The sequence below is a fragment of the Gavia stellata genome, chromosome 2, assembly GCF_030936135.1.
Source record: "Gavia stellata isolate bGavSte3 chromosome 2, bGavSte3.hap2, whole genome shotgun sequence".
NCBI classification, from domain to species: domain Eukaryota; kingdom Metazoa; phylum Chordata; class Aves; order Gaviiformes; family Gaviidae; genus Gavia; species Gavia stellata.
Window position 1 is genome coordinate 2,919,955 of NC_082595.1, and position 26,773 is coordinate 2,946,727.

The 26,773-nt window shown below is 39.7% G+C and overlaps 1 protein-coding gene across 7 annotated transcripts in view; it reads right to left on the minus strand.

Moving 5' to 3' along the window:
* CDC42BPA (CDC42 binding protein kinase alpha) overlaps window positions 1-25,504 on the minus strand; it is a 191,366-nt gene extending 165,862 nt beyond the window's left edge. For all 7 annotated transcript variants that reach the window (XM_059834726.1, XM_059834718.1, XM_059834733.1 and 4 more), the window contains exon 1: window positions 25,292-25,504. In XM_059834726.1, the coding sequence (XP_059690709.1) occupies window positions 25,292-25,487 (196 nt within the window). In that variant the 5' untranslated portion in view covers window positions 25,488-25,504. The remainder of the gene's footprint in view (window positions 1-25,291) is intronic.
* Window positions 25,505-26,773: the final 1,269 nt, after the last annotated feature.

Below are 26,773 nucleotides of genomic sequence, written 5' to 3' on the forward strand. Positions count from 1 at the left end.
TATCAACTCAGGATTCTGCAGGATGTCATCTAGCTACCATGAAAAAAATCAGTTTTGTAAATTGAATTCTGCCAACTGGAATACATACAGTCCTATCCGAAGTGAAATCTGTATGTGGAGAAAGACACGTCAGTGCCTTGGAATGACTTCCCTTTCTGCCCCCATCCAAAATGTCGTCTTCCTGAACTCTCTACTATAGTTGTTTTCCTATTAATCTCAAACCTCAAATTTATTGGTTTTTTCATTGTCTTTTTGTACCATCAAAAAGAGAAAGCATCTGGAAATTACTTATTTTTAATATACTTTCTGGATAATACCTAATAACTTAGTTATAATTACAATTGCACAGCTTATCTTAGCCCAAAGTCAAACAGCAGTATGAGCTTTGACCCAGATTCAGAAAAGTACGTGGTTAAGTACATCCTTACACTCGGGAAAGCACTTCATGATGTGAAAAAAGGCAGCCACTGATTAAGGCTCATTTACACCTCTCGAACAATTTTATTTTCATTTATAACTCGGGACCTTTTCTTCCTCTTCTCGCTGACCACAAATCTAACCAATCCGGAAGAAAATGATCTCTTCATTTTCTATATTAACAGGATACAACAATATCTGAAGATGGCTTTGTGCCAGAAACTACATTTGACAGCTGTTTCAGACCACAGCATAGCTAGCACATTTTCAATGCCTAGTGTTGACAGGGATTACTTAAAAACAACTGTACTAGAAGAAATTGTTCCGCAGGCTATTCCTCAGCAGGGTCTTCATGAACACAGTAGTCATCAGAGCAAGTGCTAATTTGTATTTCAAAACATTGATTCCAGTAAATATAGCAAATTCTTTTTTATAATTCACAGTTTCAGAATACTTACTTATCTACTAAGACTAATGGTGGAAGAGTAATTCCAGCTTTCTGAGCATATCTAAATTTCGCATCCATGGTAAAGTGAAGATTGATCACTAACTAGCGTACAAGACTACAATCTTTTCACATCTATTTTCAGAATTTCCTCATTTAAAATAGATAAATTTTAAAAGCCAATTACTGAGCAGAAAGAGGGTTTTGTGGTTGTTGTTGGTTTATGTTTTATGTACTTTGCTCCCAGTGAAAAAAGACTGATTTCTACCACAGCAACTGTGAACTAATTTTGCCTAATTTGTGGGCAAACCAGTAACAGAGTTCACATGCTAAAAGTTGTTCCTAAAGGGATTTAAATACAATACACAAAGACTTCACATAAAAACAAGAAATGGTCTAGTAGTTACTTAACACCTATCAGAGATATTCTTTGGTCTCAAATTGGTCAAATGAAAAAGCTCCTTTATAGGTCTGAAAAACAGAAAGCTAATGAAAAATCCACAGATACAGTGCTAAAATTTAAAAGCTACTTCTGTACCATTAATACCCAGATGTCAACAGTTTTTCTTATCTAGTAACAGTCAGGAAAAAAGTCTGAGACACACAGAAATGGTCTTAAAATTACTATAGTTGCTGAATATTTCATCAGCTGTTGCTGTTTACCTGCAGGGTATCGCATAATGCAAAAGGGACCTACCAGAGAATGAAAATGGCTCAGTATTTAATGACTGCCCAGATTCTCAATAATCAGGTGCTGCTTGGGCTACACAAAAGACAGTCATCTCAAGACTACCAGTTATATTACTTGACACATGACCAATGTGTAGCAAACTAGCCCCACAAACACCGACTCCGTCATCAGCAGGAATCAGACGGGTACATTTGAGAATGTAACTGGATATAACAAGCAGATTCAAGCATCCGTAGCCGGGGAAGCGTCATTCCCAGGACTGCTCTGCGGCTGCAGAAATGGAGACGACAGCGGCAGCAGCTCCCGATTGCTCTGTGTTTGAACATGTAGGTGGACGATGGACAGCGTTTGGTGATTACCACCGCTGGTTAAATTGTACCTGAAGAATGGCTGTTTACCTACTCCGAGAAAAGGACAACAAAATGGACAGAAAGGTGCAATGGCCCAGACCCAACATAAAAACTTCGTACTGTATGGGTTTCAGTTCAGTGTGGGCAAGCGGAGCCCCTTCACAGTCCTGAAAGTTAACTTTCAAACTCTCACTTTGCAAGGTTGAAAGCAACACCGGTAAACTTTAATCTTTATATATAATGACCCAAAACCTGAGGGTTCAAAGTTGATTCCACAATAGGCAAGTAATTTTCAACTAGAATTGGAAAGCATCATAAGGAGAAAAAAAAAAAAAGAAAAAAGAATCTTTTGTTTGAATTAATAAGATAGATTGTTGTTACAATTCTACTTCCAATTACAATTCTACAGTTTTGTTGCACGGTGGGACAGAAAGCGCGGCTGTGCAGCAAGGCGGATAATTGAACACCACCTAATATCAGTGCTAGTCATCTTGACCTGTCCTCTTTTACTTGCCTAATTACCAATTTATGAAGGGATCGTTAATCCAGTGTAACAGAACCAACTTTAACCGTGATTCTCGGCTACTTCTTACCATTTTCAGCTATTAAGGTGCACTGGTGCCCGTGGGGAGGTGTTGGGAGCAGGGGGGGCTGTGGGGAAATCTCTGTGAGGAGAGGCCGGGGCTGCCCCGCGCCGGTCAGGGCCGGTCAGAGCCGGTTCCGCAGCAGCCCCGCCACAGGGCTCAGCACAGCCCCTCAGCCACGGTGGTGGCAGCATGGGGGAAGCGTGCTTAAGGAAGGACAAAACGCCACAAAGACGGAGAGAAGTGAGGAAAAAAAGTGAGAGAAACGGTCCTGGGAGCTCAGAGGAGGAGGAGGTGCTGTAGGCGTTGCAGCAGGGACTGCCCTGCAGCCCCCAGAGAGGAGACCACAGTGGGCCCTTTCTAATCCGTACAATAAATATAAGCAAGCTGCTAAAATGGCTTTCCCATACTGCGATGTAAAATATGCATCTCTCACAAAACACGAACACTCTTCAGTCTGAAAGAAAGCCCAGCCATCCGATGTCTTTATTGGCCACTCGCTAGCGTTAGCTTTGATGTAGCAATTAAGGTCAGTGGGAAAGCACTTCAGCTTCCTTTACATTAGGCTCTTCAAATACAACAAGAACACCAAAACACCGTTTTCACTCTTTGGTAACAGTCATTCATTCGATATTATCTAGTGATGCTGTGGGCCAGGCTTCCAAAACCAAAGATACCCATTAAGGTACTTAAAATGAACCCAAGTAAACCCAACCTCAAACATTTAATTACTTCCTATCTGGACCCCACAATCAAATTCCACTTAGCTGCGATCCATTTATGGGAAACTATATGCCTCTAGCATCCCATTTGAAATGCAAGAATAAACTTCAGAAAAAAAATTAAGCGTGGTCATGCCTTCCTGAAAAGGGAACTGCTCAGAGAAACATGGAGCATTTGGAGTTATGTTTCACCAACACGGAATAACTTTTCTGAATTAGAAATAATATATGATTTGAATCTTTGCAACATCCTCCTTCAGCTTTTACCCACAATTTAATTTCCAAAATTAAAATATATTTGCAACATCCTCCTTCAGCTTTTACCCACAATTTAATTTCCAAAATTAAAATATATTTGTAAATGATCCAGGCTTTAATCAACAGAAATTCTTTACAGAATTTGTTATTTTAAGCCTTCAGAAATACTAAAACAAGAAAACCCACAAGAAAACCCAGCTGATAGCCTGACTTGCAAAAAAACCAACAACCCACAAACCTCACACACCAATACACCTAGACATTCACATAGCTCTACTTATCTTAATACGTTGCAGACTTTCTGTGTGTGTATATGTATGTATTTTAAAAGCCTATAATTCCTATTTTACCTGAATGGCCAGCAGATCAGCAGCAGTTATTAAATAAACTCACACTTATTTTTCACATTTTAACACTTATTTTTATATTGGACTGTGCTTTGTTCTCCCACAACTACCCATCTACCGGTAAATGCCCAAAAGATTACTGAATAAAAATAGTATTAGAAAATCAGCATGTACATCTGTTTAATTAGAAACTGGCTATACAGAACAGAAAAGCCATTTGTCTTTTGTTAGAGCAGCTAGAAAACAGAAATTTATCTCAAAAACAATTTTAAAACATTATTTTAAATTAACAAGCTTTGCATGATACCACAGTCATATCTGAGCACACAGAGTGACTTTTTGTAAATATTATGAATTGGACAATGACACAGTGTTTGCCTAAACTGAGAAGTTTTGTACGAGTCTATTAACTGTCTTTTACATGTAGATATGGGAGCCAGAATAAATTGCATCAAAAAACCACACACCTTCTCTTTTGTATCACATGCCAGTTGACATGTTCCCATTATTTAACAAAAACCTCATTTCTTTGGAGTTTGAAATAATCAAATTTCATAGGTGTTCCTTAAAACAATGTTTTGCTTACAAAACATCAACAGCAACATGATTACTGTATCACGTTGTTACAATTGCCTGAGATCAATGGTGAAGTAAGCACCAAAGAAGAAATGCTGCAGCTTGTCCTTACTTCAGGAGCAGTCAAAATGTGGATGAATACCTCAGGTAGCTCTTTGGTAACAGCAAAATACGGTCATGAGGACTTTGCTTTTGTTCTTAAGAACAGAAATGTTCAACTTAAAGGATTATTTTCAGTACAAGCTTTACTGTTTCCCCACAAAAAATCAGTTAAGAAGTTGACAATAGTTAAAAACATCAACAGATGATACAGACCGTCTTCTAAAAGAAATGCCAAGACATTTGAACCATTTCAGATTTCTTTTGGATTCTGTAACTGTGCCACTTCTCACATTTTCATCTGAAATGGCCTTGTAGCCAGGAAAAAAAAAAAAAAAAAACAAAAAAACCAAAAACCACAGCCAAAATATAGACACTTGAAACACCTTCACTCGAGGTGGTAAGCATGGGTGTGTCTGTAAATTAGATCCTTCTCACAGAACTAAGTAGGCAGCAACACTGCACAACACTTCATATAAACCTCTGATTAAAAGGCGAGTACTGGGCAGGTAAAAATAAATTAAATGGCTCTGGACAGCTCTGAAGTGCAATACAATGGCTTAGCCCTTCCGTATGCATAGAGTTTAGTTTCCCCGTGAATATGGGGTACACAGGCCATGACCTGGCCTCTCCCAGTCTTCTCCGAGCATCGCTCACTGGAAACTCCAACAGATTCACTTCAATTAGTTCTAAGGACCCTTTGTTCCCCTGAGACTATCAACAGACAAGGCTATGACAGAGACCCAGATTAAATTATTAATTTATTGCTTTCAATACAATACATTTCACATCAATTCCCCAAAGCACATCACGTATTACCGCTAAGGAAGTCCCAAGACTCCCGAGAAGCATGTATCAACTGTTGCCCACACTTTGCAACTAAAGAACAGAGAAAGCAAGTATCAGGAATTTGATCTGAATCAAAAATGAGGACTGATTCTGCTATAAAACACTGCAGTAAATAAAATACAAGGCTGTGCCAATTCTTTCCTCTTTTAGGTATGGTAAACCCATACCATGAAAATTCACTGTTTCAAAGGAGACAATTAAGAAGGTACTGTAGACAATTTCCCCATACCCTGCAAATCTACTGTCAGACTGAACAGAAGTATTGCTTTTCCAGACTTCTATGGAATTAATCAGAAAATACGAGCAGAAAAATCATAGTAATTTGCCAGTAAAATCTGTCTTGAATTTCCCTAGCTAGATCTGCTAAGCTATTTGCATCATTCTGCACAAATCAGTAAGGTTCAGCAACCTTTCTGCCTCCTATATAATCACACCATTACCACATGTATCTCCAGGTACAGCTCTACCTCTACACTGAATACAGACAGGCTGCCAGGAACTCTGTGGATTGAGTATCCAATACTGGTATTAATGGACTATCTTTTTAAGGATGCCTAAAGAAAGATTGTACCCAAAGAGATCTCAGGTCTAGTGCACGGTGCACAAGCTTCCAGGCGTAGGGTCTGAAGAGTTAATGAGTCACCAGGAGCAAGAAAAACTTTAAATAAGAGAGGCTGCTCATGAAGTAGTAACATGCAAGCAGTTTAAAGCATAACCTGTATACTGTTCGTTTCCTTTCTCCAAACAGCGTAGAAGTAGCTGTATGGATGTTAAGGATTAAGGATTTGGCCATTATTGAAGGTTTTCTCTCTGTTGAAGGCTTTCCTCTGTTCTGCACTCTATGAATCTGAGCAAGAGCACCAGGGCTAGACGTATACCTACCAGGGCAGAGACGAGGGGCTCAAGATGCCCACACCTCTGTCTAGAGGAAGGTTTTTCCTATACCATCTAGGCAGCACAATGGCAGCAGTGCTGCTTTAAATATTCTTGTGATTAACTGAGAAGCAGCTTGCTTTGTTTCTGTTCTTGTAGCAGTGAGATTTTAAAAGAGGAAAGTACAAAAAGCAATACTTCGCATTTTGGAAAGACAATGGGCGTTATGCTTCTTCTTAATTTAAGGTTTGGAAAAGTATCTTCCTACTACAAAGCCTACCACTAGAGAAGGAAAACATAGTGCTCTTTTCCCAAAAATGGTGAAGCGGAAGAGATACAGAACGTCCTTTATCTTTGGGCCTGGATGCTGTCTTGTAGCCACAAGTGACTGGAGGTGGAATTGAAACACTGGCTTGCTTCCCTACTGGCTGAGGCACATCACTTTGAACAGGGAAACATCTTGCAGCTGTAGCTTCCGTAGGATCACCCCTCCCTCAAATGAACACCAAAAAAACCACATATATATGTTTTGGACTATGGCTTTAGAGTTACCTTTGGGTGTTCCAAGATACAACAGCATCAGCTGCAAAGTGTTAGTAAGGCAAACTGACAGGCGCACTATGCAAAAGCCGAACTACGCTCTCCTTAAGGTTGAGAGAAGTACATGACAGAAAGCCTCTAATTTAGGCAGACAGGATCCCTCTCTGGAAGCCTTTAAATACATTTACACACTCTCACTGAATCTACAGGAATTTTAAACACGCACTCTAAAATGCACTTTACTTCTCCAACACAGACTGTCTTATTTTAGGCACAGCACACCCCCTCCTTAGCTATCTACAACACACAGTGACACAGAGACTAAGCCAAATGAAACTTGTCACCACTTCTTTTACATAGATTTTTCCCTTTCCTCATCTATCAGTAGCTCCATCACACCTCATTTTAATTCAGAAAAATTCTACTCATCTCTTGCAAAACAGAAGTTGTTTTCAAAAATTGTATGAGCTATGTTCAGAGAAACTGGCTGTGCTGATCAACAACAGCTGCAACAATAAAGTAGGTAGAATAAATATATTATGATTTCCATGCATGCCTTATGAGGTACAATTTATAAAGTGAATACCCTGTTAAAAAAACCCCAAACACAAACAAAAGATAATTCATTGGAATAAAACTGTGGCTGGACAAAGATGGGTCAAAGAAAAAACAAAACCAAGAATGGGCTAAGACGTCAATGCTGAATAAGATTAACGTTTGGGGTGGTGACAAACTAGAGGACGTGGACGCAAGAATGATGACAGTCTACGACCTTTCTAATGCTCAAATAAGATTTATTCGGGTGGTTCCTGCAAACAGTACATCTTATTTATTCTGCAGCAAGATTTGTTAATTCTCACAAAATTTTTAAATGCACTCTTTATGGCAGGATCCTAAACACATTATCTTTCAAAATACCCTTCCAAGAGCCAGTGACATTATCACCTTTATGACACAAAGAACTGGGACATAATAAATTAGGGGAAAAAGTAGTCATCCAGTATTAACCAATAATTTTAGAATTCCATATATGAACTTTTTAGAGCTTTACACTTTAAAGCAGAGCCCCAAGTGATTTCAGTGACAGCTGAGAGTTCTCAGTAGGAAGTCCACTAACCACAGGAAATCAACTAACTGATCCGTATGGTGATGAACACACAATTAGTGGCTACATGCAAAAAATGCAGTTAATATCCAGCATCACAATAAAAAAAAGCCCCTCCGTAGCAGTGAGCAAGAGAATCAAGCGCTCTTGAATGAATAGCATCATTCAATTCTCCCATTAAAAACATTTTCCGATTCTGCAAAGCACAACTTCATTCAGAACATAACTGCTCACTTTGACAGCTTACTCCCCAACAAAATCTGAATTAATTTCCAGAGCCCTACTGTCCTATGGGATACGCAAAACAGGTCCTGGTGGGGCAGGGAAAACACCACAATCATACAGCCACAGACGAAGATAGGACGCACACAGATAGTTAATTCTGTCACTTTGCGTTTATACGGTTTTAATTATTTCTTTCAGTATTTCTGTCATAGATACATACTAGCAATAAAATGAGTTTTCAGAAATTTTTACTGTATTCTTAAGTCACTTAATAATCACTTAAATAACATCAAAGCTTTCACCCAAAATCCACTTGTGTAACATTCAGGATACATCTACAAGAAAATCACCTTCAAGTTGCTCCTAAACCCGATTTCTACCAGTCTTCTGAAGTGGACACTCCCAGGCCTGACACCTGGCAGAGCCCCTGGAAGGTGTGGTGAACATCCCTCCTTCCCTCTCTCCTCTGCAGCATGCTGAAAACTCACCACGTGTCAGGGGCTCTGCAGAGACAGCTGCCTGCAGCTCCTTCTTCCTGCCTTCTGAGGCTTCATTTTCTACGCTTAAGTGCCCGCAAGTAGAGATAAGTATAGAAAGGAACACCGTTAACCTGCAAAGCAATTCCCAGAGAGCCTCCCCATTGCAATTTGGGATGCATCTTACCTTCCCATTTGAGAATAAAGTATAACATGGGCTACTTTGGCTAAAGCTATAAATGATACTCACATTTCCTTTCTTTCAGGCTAAGAGAAATTCCGTGACTTTTAATGCAAAACCAGAATTAGCTCAAGCTTTTACGCAGCCAAATTACTTCATAGATGGACAAAGAACATCATGTAAATTTATTCACACACCAACATTGCCACTCCTTACTCTGTCCTTACACCATTAGCATCCGGTGATGTGTTTCTGGGAAAGAGATAAATAAAAATCTCCTGACTGCTCAACAAGGTACAGTTACACGATACACCTTCTTCAACTTCTTACCCTAGCTTTGCTGCTATTGCAGACACATTTCACCCTACAATCAGTTCACTGCCCTCAGGTGTGCAGATGTCAAACTGTGGAGCTGAGCTGTAAATCTTTATCACTGAAACAGTAACCAAAAAATGCTCAACGCCCAGTGAGTGTGGAAGGATTCGACTTCCACAAGTGCTATCACCTGATGTTTTGAAAGAACACAAAAGAGCAGTAATACAGGCATGAATTAGGCCTTGCACTTCCAAATGACAGGTAGGACTGGCTCCTGGTCTTACTATAGACTACCTGAGATCAAGACATTTGCCAGGCAGCGGGCACGCTTTCACATACAACACAAGCTCCTCAAATTCAGGAGAAACAGTATCCCAGGCCAAACAGGTCAAAGACAATCCTTGTATTCTGTTCAAGTCATACTCAATGCACAACACACTTGGAATAATTCTGAGAATTAGGTAAGCAAGATTTGGTCCTACCTGTCCTGTCACCAATTTGAAACCACTCAAAAGCAAGGTATGTATATTGGGGGAACAGAGGCTTTGGGCTTCACGTTTAATTCACATCAAAACACTAAGGTTTAAGAATGAGTCATAACTCTCAGCAAACACGGAAAGGCAGTTCTGAACCACCATTTATTTGTTCTGCGCTTGTGCAGAAGCTAAGCAGGGGGCAGTGCCCTGAACACGACCAGAAGGCCAGTGCTCTGCAATACCACTGAAATGGCGACGGCTCAAATTCTCTTCCCATGGTAAGGTTTCCTTCCTGAGCTATCAGGCTTGAAAGGGAAAGGAAATAAAAATTATCACATTGACTTTTCTTGTGTTTGTCTTTCTCTTAACGTTGTGATCAACATAAAAGAAAAATATTAATGGATTACTTCAAGTATTTAAGTTTTGAATCCTAACTACTCTTTTCAGGTAGTAAGCCCCAAAATGATGCACAGTAGGCAATTAGTGAAATCACAAGAGAGAAACATGCCTCCTCTTTTCCAGTGTAACCAGTAACATTTTTGAGAAATTAAATCAACTCACAGTAGAAGTATTATCATGCTTGGTGCAGAAAAGTACCTTAAAACAAAGATTATTTTGACTGTGCTAACAAAGCCTAGGAGATTCTTGAGCATGGCAATTCAGTGTCACTACCAGTTAAAGGCACAAGAAGCAAGCGGGGCAAAAGCATTCTAAGGGATGACTAAAGCAATTACTCTCCATTTAATCCGCAGCTCCCCTACTACAGCACTGAGCTCACAAAATGGAAGGGACTTACTATACTAATATTACGTAACAGAGGAAGCGTTCTTTTATATGGAATTGAGAAGAGAAGGGGGAAAAGGACCCAAGAACCTCCAGGAGAACATTAAGTTATTCTGTGCAAGTTGGGATGTAGCTCAAGAAATCAGCGAGTAACTGGCTCTATATCCTTCTTTAACATAGCTCAGACACACAGTTACATTCAGCAGCAGAAAATACAAAGAATAAAAACATTCAGCAGGAGATGGGATAACTGCATTATTTACAAGCAGGAAAACCACAAATGAGCTGTTGAAACTCTCCAAGACAAATACTGATGTAGGATCTGGTTTTGCATTAGCTTGTACTTCATTCAGATGTTACTGTTCCGTACCAAAAAAGGGAAAAAAAAGTTAAACCCCTCTACTGTTCTGACTGCCTTTGATTTTACACAGGTGTGAATGACTATCCATTACTTCAGATGTCACGTGATCAGGCTGAAGTCTAATATTTTATTAATGCTTTTTTTCAAGAAAGCTCACTTTAAACAATCAAAGAATTCATCAAAAGTTACTCTTCTCTATCCATCTGCTAATGAAGCCAAGACTGGACTAAAACCCCAAATTCCACTCTCCACGGACTAGCAAGAAAACAAATTCATTTTAGTAAGTCTGTCACCTCAGAGCACCGATTCATTCATGACCTTCCACACCTGACTGTAAAAGAAAGAATAGGAGGCAAGTTTCTAAAGTCCTACTGTACTGAATCAAGAATGAGAACCCTAAATCACTCTCATTTTACAAATATTCAATGTGCAACAGTAGAGCAAAGGAACAGCTATTCCTTCCCCATGTTCAGAAAGTATGCACAAGGGCAGTAGGCTGTGGAAGGCAAATTCCAACCCTTGCCATACTTTCACTGAAGAACTCTGAGAAACCTCAATACCTGCTCCGATTCCTCTATTCCAGGTATATCATAAACAACTACCTTGGGACACTTCAAGAACTTTTGCTGTTTGAATCTGGCAGAGCAAAAAGATAAATTACAGTGATTTGTACAAAATGTTTCCGCATAAACAAAATACGAAGTAAATGCAAATTATAATGAGACAGCAAAATCACTCAAATATCCTTATTAAACAAGCTCCCCCATAAGTAATGATAACTTCCGACGCAAAGCATTACGTATTACATAAATTACACTGTGCCTGGGAGGTAGTTGCTATCTGTGAAGTAATATCTTATGAACAGTTCCTGAATTTTTCTTTCGCGGTACTATTTAAAAAAGAAAAATTCAGCATTTCTCTTCTGGCATGTCATGACTTAAGTTGCTGTAAAAACAGACCGACCAACCAACGTCAGGGGACCCTACAGAACAAGTTCAAAAGCCCTTAAGCACGGAACACCGAAAGAAAATTAACTAAAAGTGTAGAGCATCCATTCTCAATGGAAAGTTGAGTTTTACTTAGCACAGCTGCTTTAAAACCAATTCCTCGCAGGGCGGTTCAGTGCAGTGGGAATGGGCAGGAAGCAGATACTCAGGAGGACCAGGCAGAAAAAAAAAAGAGGGGTGGAGGAGTAGGGAGGGGGAATTTCCTGATCCACAGAAGTAACCGTACTGTGAGATTGCCTACCTGTATTGTCTTTTTTACCTCAACTGATGACTATATACAAGGTTATAAGAGGACTTGCCTCAACCTTCAGTTACAACTTTTTTGAGCAATACCTATGCACATACAGCTTTCCAGGAGATAATTTCCAGGGTTAGCTGGAGGTTATAATCAAGAGTTTCTGGTTATCTCTGTTGTCATCATATTTGACTTCCTGAAAGCATACAAAGTTTTATGGGAAAAGTTTCTAGTGTAGCAATGTTACATACAAATTCCCTTTCTGCTCTCTGAACTGAGTTTTGCAGCCTAACAGTTACTGGCTCCAACACCGCCACCACCAGTCTTCCTCAAGCTAAGCAAACCCTACACATGGCAGGAGTCAGTGCAGACCTATTTCATCAACAGTAGGTATAAGACAAGATTTAAATGTACGCATTACATTTTATATGAGATATTTAGACGCTCCGGGAAAACTTTTCTGAAATACCAGTGGCATGCATGTACTTCATGGGGCTGCAGGAAAGATTTTGAAAAGGTGAGGTACAAACTGCTGTTAAAAGAAGCTTAATTTTTATGGAGGTCCAAGTTCAACATACATAAACAGTTGCTCAAAACACAATTCTGGCAAGCATCCACCTCACCACTGCAGAAAAGAGCACTTCCCTTATGAGAAATAAAACAATTGCCACTGCTCTGAATTGTACAATGCTAAAGTTAGAGGAGAGGGAGGAAAGAGGACATCACAGCAACAGGATCACAGAAACAAGATTCCGAGCTTTCTCAAGTAACGACACCAAGAATAAGAGCACCCAAACAGTACACTGAAAATTTAAGCAAATAAATAAAGCACTTAAACACACAGAAGTTACAAGCCACCCACACCTTCAGGAATCTCCACAGCAAACATTTCAAAAACTTTGAAAAAAAAAAAAATTTTGGAAGGAACATATACATAAACCTGGATCCTAGAAACTGCTTTTCCACTGAATTTTTGAGTGGCCTTCAACAAATCACAGCTCTGCCTCCACTGCTTTGCAGAGGTATTTAAGATGTTAATAACCACCCACTTTTCTCAAACAGATTTTCAAGGCAATATATGCAAGTGCCCAGTATCATTGTAAATGACTTTCTCACCAGGAATCACACTATTGAAAGAAAAAATGAATATTTACAACCTTCTTAACTTGGAAACAAATACACATTTTTAAAGTACACTTTAAAAAAATAAAGCAAAATAAAGAACATATTTTCTCTGGACATCTAGAAAAAGCTACAGTACTTGAGCTCTAGTTTCAAATACTTAACCAGTTAATGCTCTCAAGTAAGTGGCTTGGCTTCCTTTAAAAGCTCAGCAGCAAATATGAACTGCTTTAATACCGCACAGGTATCAGTGAATTAACACCATGCTTACCTGCATTAAATGAGAGCAGAATTTGGCTTACAAATGCTTTCTTCTTCCTACCAGACAGACATCACGGTTTTGGCTCATAGCTGTTAAGTCAATGCCTACCAAAGTCTGTATAGGTTTACGGTAAAAAAAAACAAAAAAACCCCACACCACCACAAACGTGTTTTCCTATACTTATAATCTATACGTATACACACAGAGTCTTCTAAATACAGCATCTGAATTTCGGTTTAATCCTTTTGTACATACTCATCTTGAAAGACAGACAGTCCTCGTTCCTGAAGATCCACTGATGAATCCAGCCCCATTCAGACGTCTAAACTTTCTGAAGTCTTGACACACCACCTATAGCTGGGAAATGTGCCTTTCACTGGAAAGCCTGTTTTTCTCTCAAAGAGAAAAAAGCAACAAGGAAAAATAGCACCGAAGTCCTCAAGTGCCAGGCATAGAAGAATATGGTATGAGACTGACACTAAGGCAGAGACAAAGAAGAGAATCCAGGTTTATTCGTTGAGTGCTAGTTGAAATTGTGAGGCTCGAAATGTCTGCAAATAGCACACTTACAGACTTCAAATATTCCTGTCTTATTTGAATACTCTAAGCGAGAAAGGACATCGGGTATTACACAATGCAGAAGAGCTACACTGCTTTTATAAACACGCACACAAAGGACCGCAAACCCCTGTGATAGGTGTTTATGCATAACTCAAACGTGCAGTTTGACATGCTTGACCTGGCTTCTCTTGAAGCTAATGAAAATTCTGCCACAAGCTTTTAGGGGGACGGTGGTTGGGGGTGTTATTGAAAACAACAACCGGCATACCAAGAAGAAATCCTTGTAGCTTTGCCAAAATTAGTTCACTCACCATCTTCCGCCTCCTGCAAGTTTCCTCTGCCGCTTCCCACAGGAAATGGTTTTGTACCCCTGATGCTGGAACAGTGCTAAGAATGACCTTCGCACCCTGTCACTGTAAAAGCATGTGATTTCACATGCCGTAAAGGTGGGGGGGAATACAGAAAGAACTGGAGAAGGTGTGCCTGAGAGAAATCAAAAAACTAAAGTAAAAACAAAAACAAATGGTAGCCTAATGTTAGCAAAAGTGCCATAAAAATCTGTCAAAGTTTTCTTTATTGCTTTAGAATCACTGGGATAACGTCAGAATTACTTTATTTTACCAAAGAAAATACTTGCCCCAAACAAATGAATTAATTTGATCTAACCAGATCTGATGGTAACTTATTGGAGAAAATGGTTTCCTTAAACTGGAAAAGAAAAAAAATAAGAAGGAAACAAAAAATAAAAGGAAATCCCCAAAAGATGGAAGCCCTCTCTGAAGCAAAAGACACAAGGCAAGAATCTGTTGTTCTTTTAGAGACAGAATAACATTTGCTTAACTCCTAGGTTTTAAAATGTAAAATTTAATTTTGCTGAACACAAGTAGTCATCACTAACAATTGTCAATCAAAACTCTACTTCTTAATTAAGGTGGGTGGGGGGAAAAAAATCATAAGATCACATGGAACAAAATTAGACAAGTTGTGAATAATCGTATGACAGTTTGATGTCACTGAAAGGTTTTAGTGCCAGAAATTCAGCGTGTTTTAGAACTAAATGTATTGAGGCTTTAGAAACAGTCGATGCGCAGCAACCTACCATGTAGATGCTGGAGTGTTTAAGAAGCTTTTGTAATTATTACTCTGATCATACACATGGTTAAATACATTTACTGACAACACAAGCTACATGACCAAGATAAAGCAAAAAACCTTGAGACTGGATTTTTCCTTTATGAAGAAAACTTAATGATGAAATTAAAGCAAATTTTGAAGTACTGATATCAAGAGTTTCTTGGAAGAGATTCCGTTCTGTTGCTAGTGCCAAGGATCGCAAGGTGAATGTAATAGTGTCAGTAAATAATACTGACTAATTCCATTAAATAATCTTAGTTTTGAGGAAAAGGAAAGTAAAAATTCAAGAAGAGTGTAGCTAGACTGCAAATCAGCAACCCCTTGCCCCCGCTGCACCCTTTTTTCTCCCCAGACAGTTAAAGCACTAGGCTACTCCCAATAAGATCAGATGACACCTCTGCTAAATCACCCAGGAAGAGACTTTTCAGGTGTTAACATGAGCTCACACAGCATTTACTCAGCGGTGTATTTGTACAGATATTCACTGAAGAAGCTAAGAAACTATGTCACTAGAAGCAACTGGTTCCCAGATCATCTTCTTTCAAGTCAAAGTGTCAGTAGAGGATCAAGTTAACCAAGAAATACCAAGTTAACGAAATAATACACACCAGCTGTGGTAATATGCATCATATACCATTGTCTCTTAGTAACCTTAACTCCATTTAGAGTTAGCTTTTTGAGAGTCTGGATTATCATCAGTGGTGACATTAAGTCATTCCTTACTTTCAGAAAAATAGGTAACACGCAGGAGTATAAAGAAAACAAAAAAGCCAGACTACCAAATACTTAGATCCAGAAAAAACAATTTATCTAAATTTATTTCAAGAATTAACTTATGACTTTTGCAAAGATACAGAAGTTTAGAAATACATCGTTTGTTAGCCAAAGGTGATTGCTAGCTGTGAAAATAAAAATAGCCAATATTGGGGGTGGAGGGACACAACAAAATAAAGCGTCTTAGGACAGAAACAGCACAGCTAAACGATAACGATTTTCTCTGCAAATTTCTATTTGCGTAGGAAGCGGCTTCTATGATTTCCCTCTAACATATCGGATCACAGCAAAAACAAGTCTCTTTTGTGTCAGTCCTGACCAAAATTATAAAAGGATCCTTTTAAATTATCACAAAATAGAACGTCAAGCGTTTTCTAAAAGTTGGGGGAAATAGAACGCAACTATTCCAAGTGTGTTAATATAAGAGTCCTTGTCTTTCCAGTTACAAAATGTACAAGGAAAGCTGTTTAAAAACGTTGAGTGATACTATGCCAAATACCATAACACACACAAATACACCAACACTTTCTTTTTCCAAGGAACTGCCATCATCAAAATCAGACAGCTATTTTGAATTTTCTCATTGCAAGAAGAAAAGTTTTGGTAACTGTTACAGAAACAAAAAGGCTCACTGCATTGCTACAGCAAGTATCTATCAGAGAAAGCTGGTAATGTCAAAATTTGATTCAAAATTGAAGCTTCCTTGTATGTTAGAGGGAATCTGAGAGGCAGCCTCTAAACTTGGAGCACAGGAGCTACAGGAGGTGAGGTGAAGCCACCGAGGTCTGGGCTGTCACAGTCCTAGCCCCCTCCTGTTGTACAAACACCCGTGCAACCTCTTCACGCAACCGGATCCACAGATTGACACATTTCTGCAGGCTTAGTTTTCGACTGGATTATGTCCCTCTGCCCACGTAAGCCCCAGCAAAACAAAGATCTGTGGATTTACCCAGCCTTTAGACACCATCAAGTCAGCCTCCACCCAAGATAAAACCAGCGAGTTACAATTAAAATACCAACTTCTATTTCCTTCTCCTCTTGTTACTATGTGTCCTGAAAAACATTCGAACAACACAGTGCTTTATTTACAAAAGGCAGCGTGGTAAAGGTGACAGAGCTTTCATGAGCAAGAGCAGGAAATACCTTGGGACTTACGGTGTCCCCACAGCACGAAGGACATTGTCTTAAACCACTTTGCATTCCTGTAACAAAAGTTGTTGCCACCCTTCCCACAACTGCTTTATTTTAGTTCTAGGTATTAAAATGATAAAACCATACTCTCACTTAAGTCTCTTCGTATTTAGACTACAGGAGTAAAATCAATCACAACTTCTTACTCACAGCCAGAACAAACAGCCCAAGGCCCCAGCTCTACAAGGGCTTACAAGCAGAAATGGTTCAGGTTAATAAATCAATTGATACGCACTGGATCTAATAAAAAAATATACAGCGTGTTTACAGAAAAAGCTGTGTGGATGCACCTGTAGGTAAAGCCTCTGTATTTCTCACACAGGTGATGGCTTTTTGTTACCGTTCTCCATACGCAATCTCCGTATTACGAACCTGACCAACAAAGTCATGAAAGCTGGGGATGACTGGGGGGAAACAAAGATAAAAAACAATCAAAATCCAGACACCAAGATTTTGGCCATGGGAAGATCAGACTGACACATGAATATCCACACCGTATTAGAATGACAAACTGAGGTCTTACTCGGATGAAAAGCAACAGAATGGAAGCGGGGAAGAGAAGGAGGCCTCAGCTTCGAGGAGGTAAGTACATTAAAGCTTTGCTTTGGGACAACATTACCATGAAAAATGCACAGAAAGGAGAAGGAGGAAGAATTCAGAAATGGAGACCTGCCGGGCACTTCACCACAGGTGAGGACACCTCACAAGCAGGACAGTCACACAAGCCTAAAATAAGGTAGGATTTTAAGATGAAAAGGATGAAACAAGGGCAACAGTGAGAGCGAATAATTAAAAAAAAAAAAAAAAAATCACTTTACACAGAAAAACTGCTCATGTACCCTCCGCTCTGGGAACAAAGTACTTCCACGCTCCCAAGCTAAGACAACAGAGTCCTCCTCCAAGCCCAGACTTCGGAGACTGAAAAGAAACCGAACAAAAGAGCAACCAAGTGTTGCTGGCCTAATCCCACAATGTTCAAAGGAAATGTAATTACTGTTATTAACATCTACAAATGCTTTTTCCCTCCCCTTTAGAATGCCACTCTAGACTCACCTAGTCTTTCTACAGAAGGAATTACCAGGCATTTCTACTAAATTGCTGAACAAAATATATTCAAAAGGTTGGGGTTTTTTTTCCTCAAAACGGCCTTCAAAATACTGCAGTTCATCTACAAGCTCCAGATCAAAAGTTTTTCAAAAAGATGCAGAGAGAAGACACTCTAAGAAGCTGATCCCTAAGAATAAAAGAAACCTACAATATTGTGTAACAAAACTAATTTAAATCAAATTAGTCTGGAAGTCTGGATACGCATAAGGAAGAATTCTGAAACACAAAGTCTTAGGAGTCTGGATACACCTCATGTGGATTTTATCTGTGGTGACCGCTAGTAAACCTAATTAGGCTGTATTACTAAAAATAAAGCAAACTGACCCGTCTGAATAGAAGATTTTTGCAGTTATTATTAAGCCGAATGTCATGTTTAAACTATTTGAAATAAAAATCTTGTAGTTAACAAAAGATTGCACATGACTGACCTAAATCACTTGCATTTTTTAAAGATTTTAGTCCACATTAGTGGCATACCCAAGCTTAATGAGGATTTTAGAAAAATAATGTGTTGAGGTAAGTTAGACCAGAGTAGAACAAAATATTCCAGTTGTTCAGCCAGAAAAAGAAAATCAAATTAAACAAGTACAAATGCTTATGGAAGGAATGCCTGCTTTGCCAAAAGATAAAACTTAAGAGTCTAGAAGTTGGCCTTTTCTTTTAATTCTGTCTCAGCTATCCACTGTACTACTTTTATTCAGGTTTTACAGCTTGGCAACAGGTTCGAATTGTTTCTGGAAGCTTTCCGTGCAAATGGATAACGGAGATGGTAAACTTTTTAACAGTATAAAAGTAATTAGGGTCTCTATGAATGGGTTAATATTTTGCAAAGACACATCCAGGATAATTTACAGTGTCCACTTTCAGAAAATAATATGGGAAAAATAATTTCCAGGATAGTAGCCTGCATTCACTTTGTATCTGGAAATTCTGTATTCGCAATTTATAAGCAGTAAAATTTCAAAACAACACTGGCACTTAACTATCCAGCCACAGGTATGACTCAGAATTGAAACTACTTTTATTTGCTGCTGCTAGTCAGCATTCAAGCACTGATCTATGGGCGTAAGATAGAGCTTCAAAAAGAAAGGTGGTTTCTCTTGATCTTTGTAAAAAAAAAAAATATATATATATGTATATAACACAAAGTATTAAACTATATTGGGCCAAATAAGCTCATTACAGCACAATATCCTTCTTTCAGTCAACTGCAAACTAGTAATATACTACAGGTTATAAAGGAGTACATCAGTAAAAGTCAGGAGAGAAGGGCCAAAAGACAAGGAAGGCGTTTAATCAGGTACACACACGCACGGTGTCATATGCTACCCAGAGGTTCAGAATTCAAACACACCTTCAGCAGTACATTTTACAGTTATGATGGTCCCACAGATAAACTATTGGATTAACCCTTTAACATGAAATGTCTTAGTAACAGGGAATTTATTGTGTTGTCATGAGGTTTGTAATGCCCACTGAGCAGACTAACTCATATAATTGTATTTCTCCATTTGTCCCCATTAGACCAAAGCATGCTAGGAATTTCTGTACAGAATAAAGGCATTCCTAAAATTCCTGAAAAATGAAGTATTAGTTAGCTTTCTATCTAAGCAAGCCATACTCCTTTGCAATAAAAAGGACATCACTGCAGAAGTCAGTCAACCTAAACACGCAAGCTCCAAAATATCAGGCAGCCTCTGAGTACCTCCAAGCTTCCCCAGGCCAAAAGAACAAAGCCAACCAAAAGGAACATCTTTACAAAACTTAATTTTAAGTTTAAAAATCTTGGTGTACTGCAAATGTGTTAAGAAACAAATGTGTTACAATGGGTTAATGCCTCACTCGACTGGAAACCAGCTTTAACCCTAATGCAAAACAAGTAGAATTAACTGGATGGTCTCACAGCTCATTTGATCACATCATAACTGTTGATTAACTTACAGTAATTAGTTTCCTCTATTCAAGACATGAATCAAAACTGAAATAAATGTGGGAGAGGTCACAATTCAAAAAGTACAGAGGTTAAACACAGAGCTACCTAACAGCAAGGTCTGTGCAGGCAACCATTCTATGTTCTTTCCTGCAATTTCTTTTTCTTTTCAAGTAACTTGGTATAAAACGGCATCTCTACAAAAGCTCTTTACACAGTATTCTGAAATACGGAGATTTGAAAGTCATTTCTATTTGCCAGCATTGAAGAACCTCCTTCTCTCACCCTAATCAATAAAAAGCATTTAATTGCTAGCTGCAACTATGTAACAGAAACAACAGTTTACGTAAATAAGCAGCAAAGTATTATCATAAACAAAGACAGAAATTTATGTGTCAAAAATGCCACAACGACTTCAACACAAATAGATCCCCACACCTCCATATACCTCAGCTGCAGGCAATGAAACAACTCACATTTAAAATTAGGTACATGCTTAAGCACGTTAAGTGGCCTTGTCAAGCAGGATGCTCATTCTTTCCCAAAAAGAATAACTGTTTTCACTTATGTCAATCAGACCAAGAGGTGTTCCCAGTTGTATGACTACAATAAGAAAAAAACAATTAGAATTCCTAAAATGTATTTTTTAAAAAAAATGTATTTCTGATGGGTTAGATAGTACTAAGCATCAAAGTCTACTTTCAAAAAAATAGGGAACACTTGAAGAAGTTGCGTGCTAAGTCTTTTGCTGCTGTCTCTGCTAAGAATAGGACCTAAATGAAGGATTTTTTTTTTTTAACAGCCTGTTTTAAAAACAAAATATAAGCAACTCATAGCTGAAAACGCCTGTGATTTCTTTCATGACCTACAAACATGAATAACATAGAAGAGTTGCAGGAGTCTAGAGGCAAGATTCTGTTTTCTTTTGTTACTAATATTTAAAAAACAAACCTAGCTCGAAACCAGGCATACCATTTTTTCTTAAGAAAAAACATGTGAGAGAGAGAGAGAGAGAGAGAGAAAACACAGACAGGCTCTCCACAGCTCTGTCTCGAAAAAAATGGGTTTATGATGATAGAACCATTTTTAATGGCCAGATGCTGCACATCTGAACGACAGAAGTATGAGACCAATGATGACAGTCTAGTCTATGACCGTATCAGCACTGCATAAACACCACAACATTTCAGTTCTGCTAGAGATGAAATAAGAACAATTTAATCCATCTTCCAAAACCTCCTTTGGTAGAAAAAAAAGACAAACATAAAAACCACTAAAGGACAGTTTACATTTTTCCTGCAAGAGAACAGACTCAATCAAGTCACTGACCTCACCATGCTATTGGTAGTGCCCTCCACCTTCCCTCCCTTGTATCTCCACACGTTTTGAAGCTTATTCTAGTTTTCTTTCAATGCATCGTAAATAACATCGCTCTAGTTTGTTTTTAAAACCAACTCAAATCGGTGCCATTGTAAAGGAAGTTTTCCCAGAACAAAAACATCTCTAAAAGCTTTTTTCTATCACTATATTTTCCTTTCAAGTTCATCTTATCAGCCTTCCTCATCTCCCTCACAGTCTTGAGTCATTGTGGCAACTCATGCACATGTAGAAAAGAAAAAGCAAAATGCTTGGAATTCTGAATAGCTTTCTCTGGTAAGCTCCAGCTGCTATAATTAGACAATCCCTTTTCTAAATCCCAAATACAACTATCAATAGAGATAAAAATGAAAAGTAGCATCAAATACATAGAACAAGCCAAATCCAAATGTTTTGTTTCCTTCCTGTCATCTCAAAACGTGCCCTGATTTAACCCTCCGAGCTCAAATATACCAGTTGTTTCCATGGTTGTCTTTTATAATACCTATGTAGGTATTATAAAATACCTATATAAAATAAACAACAAAATCAAATCATCTTATTCACATGTCACAAAATTAATAATGTATAAAAATAGGCAAAGTAATTATGTTTTCACTTTAAGACAAAAAAATACGTTTTAGAAGTAATGCAGATTCTAAATCACAAGTAATTAACCTGACCCTTCAAACCAGTCTAACATCATTTCCAGCACCTCAGAAAGACTGAAAACCTACAAAAATGTAAAAGTCAACTTCACATTGCAGAGACCTTATCTTCTCCATTTGCCAAGTTAAACTTGTAACATCAATCCAAAACAAAAGATGAACAACCAGTTCGCATGCTCATCTGTTTTACCCTGCTTAATTTTCTAATAAATTACCAAACTAGGTAACACGTTCGTAAAATAGTCCTAAAAGATCCAAGGACTAGAACATGAAGCTTCTTAGTTGCCCTAAATATAGCAGCAGTCACATGGCTATCACTAAGACCACATTAGCTTTTCTATGCTAGAATACCTCCTAACCTTTCCCCAAAAAAATTTAGATTGGGCTATAAACACTCAGTCTTACATGAAATATGGCATGTAACATCTCGGACCTAGAACAACTTAAACAAAAATACACATCCACATACACCCCCCCAAAAAACCCACCCCAAAACCCCCACAAAACCAAACAGTAGAGCCTCAAAACTGCACCCCTGAAAAGGAAGAAAAAAATTACTTGCTGTTGTGCTCAACAGGAATCTGTGACCTCCAAATAGTTACTTTTAAGAAAAGGCTAATAAATAGCTAGCTATATAAATAAATCTATCTTACTTCTAGAAAGAATAATTTTAAAAAGCGGTTTAAGCTTAAGATGATGAACAGTTCTTAGGAGTAAATTTGTACTTTGCAATTTATAAATGCACAAACGTACCAGTTCATACCATTCCGAGACCAGTTCCAGTTCAGATTGCACTCATCATAATAATAAAGCAAATTTGTGGATGCTTGGCATAAGCCCACAAAACGTCTTTCCACGACAGCAACCAACTGACATCTACCAGCAGATATACCACACACCAAGTTTTATTTCACTGATGGGAAGAACAAATTAATACACGCTATTTTATACGGTATGTTCAAAACTAGGAGTGTTTCACGTACAGCAGCTTTCAGAACTCCCTGGTGTAAATCCAGTGGTATTTTCCCCACTGTTCAAATAGGAAAGCTGAAAAAAAACGGACCTGAAAGCATTTCAACATTGAGTCATGACAGAGGCAGGGGCAGAGCCTACGATTTCTGGCTGCCAGCCTTCCGCTTCTGCCACTACTCGGCACGCCTCCGACTTTAAAACCACATATAACCTCTTTCTAATCAACCACTTGCATTGTTTCCCCTTTCGGGGAGAGAGATACGCGAGATCACGATTATATCAAAGAACAGGGTACCCTTAGCGACTTCACCGCACCCGAGTGCTGGAGGGTACGCGACCTCTGCAAGAACCTGATTTTGCCAACCCCCTGATCTCCACAGAAATGCCGGAGACCGCTAGTTTCACTAGGAGGGCTGGCTTTCAGAAGAGACAACTCATGTGCCTGTTTGCAGGATAAAGACATCATTCACATAGACACTTCCAACGGCAGGTACTAGAAACCGTTGCTCTTGCATTTTGCCCCACAAACCCTCTTGAAAACACTCTCGGGGTAGAAGTCCGGATAGCAGAGCTGGGAGCAGACAGAGGACTCGAGCAACTCAGCCCTGAAAATGGGGGGAACTGGTCTCGTCTGAAGCTCAGGAGTCCTGCTAAGGCACAGTTGGAGCACGAGAGCGGAAAAGTAGCAGGAAAAATAGGCCAGCAAGAAACCTTATTCCAGCCTTTCCAAAACAGTGTATTATTTCCATCAGCAGACTGTAAAGTTTATTACAGAAATCTTCAGGTACTGTCAGAGCCTTGTAATGATGCATTTATCCATCAAACAACCACCCCTGAACGCACCAGCACCCAATACGATGGGTCCCGAATGCACCGTTACTTCGATCATACTGATATGGCTAACTTTTTTTTTATTATTATTTACAGGATATCAGCTGGCTAGATCTGCTGCAGACTATACTAAGTTCTTGCATCCAAAATACCCTTGGAGCCACCATATTTTCCCAGTCTTTCACAGCTTCTGTATGCCACAGTGACAGTTTTAGAGGGAAGATTCTTCAGCAGTACTTTTCATTACTATTTCCTCCTTAGCTAGAAGGCGTTAATTATAGCCTGTTCCTCCAGATAATAAGAAAACAAAGACCAGTGCAATATGAACAGCACAAGAAACTTAATTACTGAGTCAGATGTCCTTTAGATGTCAGTATGACCACAGTGAGGAGCAGGAAAATAAAACACACACTTATCAACTCAAGTTGTTAGATCAGTTATCAAAACAACATCTTTCCTCAGCGACTTCATTATGAAGAGCTCAACCAGCTAATTAATCAAACGCCCATTACGCTTTCAAAAATGTGCCTTTTTTTTTTTAATAAAGGAGGCCTGCTGATGTATTTATTACAAAGCAAATGTGGTAAATGGTTCTGCATGTAAATGCAGAAGTGCAGCATGACTTTGAAGTTTGAAGGTCAGATACAGTAACCGTTCTCGTCAAGGTTCTTATGTCAGATTGCATCTTCTGTTTTGCATCTATATTTAGGAGGAGGAAGAAAACGAATTAAAAAGAAAAAAATAGAGACAACCAGTTCTGTGACAACTTAAGAAGAACTGGAACGCTATCATTCACCTGTTTTCATTTAAAAATCTGAAAATACCCTATCTCCCCAAAATGAACAAAGAAAATGGAAAGGATGCTGGGGGGACACAAAATTTCATTCTGCTTTTCAACTTTGTTTTCCTCATCAAGAACATCAATCTAATTAAGTCAGCAATGATTTTATGCTAAAGAAGAGAATGCCATTTTCTCCATTTTCACAGTCATTTCAAACCCATATCGTTTAAGGGAGCTGGAGGACTTTCTTGTTGATCAACACTTTTATTTTACAGCAGTATAGATTTGACTGCAGATGCAAATCAGACGATTGTGTACTGATCTTTTTTCCAAGCATTAGAGAATTTATCCCTCACCCTTCTATATTCCCAGCAACTTTAGGATACAAAACCCAGCAGCTGGGCCTGAAGGCAAACAAATATGCCTCATGTACCAGAGCATGACCTATGTCAAAAAAGGCAAAAAAAAAAAGAGGAATAACATGTTTTACACGCATACCTCAAAGTCAAATAACCAATTTGGATTTCTTTTTAGCACCACCACCACGTTTAAATACAGTAAAACTGATAACACTTCCCAGTAAAACACCAAGTTATAAACAATCCCCTCTTACACATAAATAACAGAGACATTATACAAAGCAGACAGGAACATGGACGGATGTACAGAAAATAAACACAAACTTACCCCACTCTAGATACTCAAGGATGTTCTTCTCTCTTCTCAGAGGGGAATTATTACATTCATCGTAAAGGCAGATGAGTATATCCAGCAAGGTTTCCACACTGAAGCATTGCCCATTAGTCTGAGTTGGCCCATCCAAAATAAACTGCTCCAACTGCTTCAAACGCACTTCTCCAGACATGGTTGTTTCAGTTTGCATTGGGGTTTCTTTTTTAATGATTATTATTACTTTGCCACAAAAACAACAAAAAAAAAATAAAACAAACAAACAAAAAAAATCTTTTGAGGGTTTTGTTGTTTAAAAAGAAGTCAACAGTATTTTTAACAAGTGTCAAACTGTGGCGGTGATTAATTTCCAGCCCACCTCGGTGTTCCCAGCCTGAAACTAAACCCTTGCGAGTTTCAGACACAGGCATATAGCGTGTGTATCTGTGCACGCGTAATTTTTAGGAGAAGGAAATGGTTATCCTATAAAAAAGTATCCTTTAATATGCTTAATAAGAAGGGGGGAGGGGGGAATATATATATGGCCGCTCCTGGTGCTTTAATAATAATAATTGCACTCAAATTCAACCGAGACTGACTGACACCGATTTCACCGTGCGTGCACAGGCGTACGCACTTCTGTATCTGAAAAGATCTTCTCCTTCATTCAAAATGCAGATCATGCAACACGATCCACCGCATCATTACAGTGTAACAGCCCCCTTCGGCTGGCACCGGCGTCCCACTTCCCAGAGCGGATGGGAAGGGGGGGGAAAAAAAAAAAAAAGACGTGTATTTATATATTCGCATACACGAGAGGAAGAAGAAAACAGGGCGCACACCGGCGGGAGGGCGGGAGGGGGCCGCGCAGCCCCACCGCCACCGCCTCCCCGGGCCCCGGCGGGCAGCGCCTCCGCGCCCGCCGCGGGGGTGGGGCGCAGGTCCCCCCCCGGCCGCCCCTCCTCAGGGCGCAGCCACGTCCTGCCCCGGGCAGCCTTTCCCTTCCTCCTCCTCCTCCTCCTCCTTACCGAGTCTCCTTTTAAGGCTTTTCAGTGATTGAAAAAAACTAAAGTCTTCATCGTCGCCCCCTTCTCCTCCGCTGCGCCAAGGGGCGGCGGGCGGGACGCGCGCCCCTACACACCGGCACCGGCTGGGAAGCGCTCCGAGCCCTGTCAAATCCTTCCCATGGCTGCTGCTGCCGCGGAGACGGCGCCCTCGCCCTCCTCCTCCTCCACCACCTCCTCCTCCTCCTCCGGGTGCGCGTCCTGGGGAAAGCGCAGGGAAAGCGCCGGCGTACCCGCTCCGGCCCGGGAGGCCCCGGCGGCTTCACTCCCGGCGGCGAGATGCTCTCCCGGCTTCGCCCCCCCGGGCAAAGGGCATCCTCCCGCCGTGCGTGTGTGGGGTGGGTGCGTGTGTGTCTGTGCGTGCGTGGGGCGGCGGGGAGGGGTAACGGCGGCGCCCTCCCTCCCTCCCCTCCGCTTCCGCGCCCTCCTCTTCCCC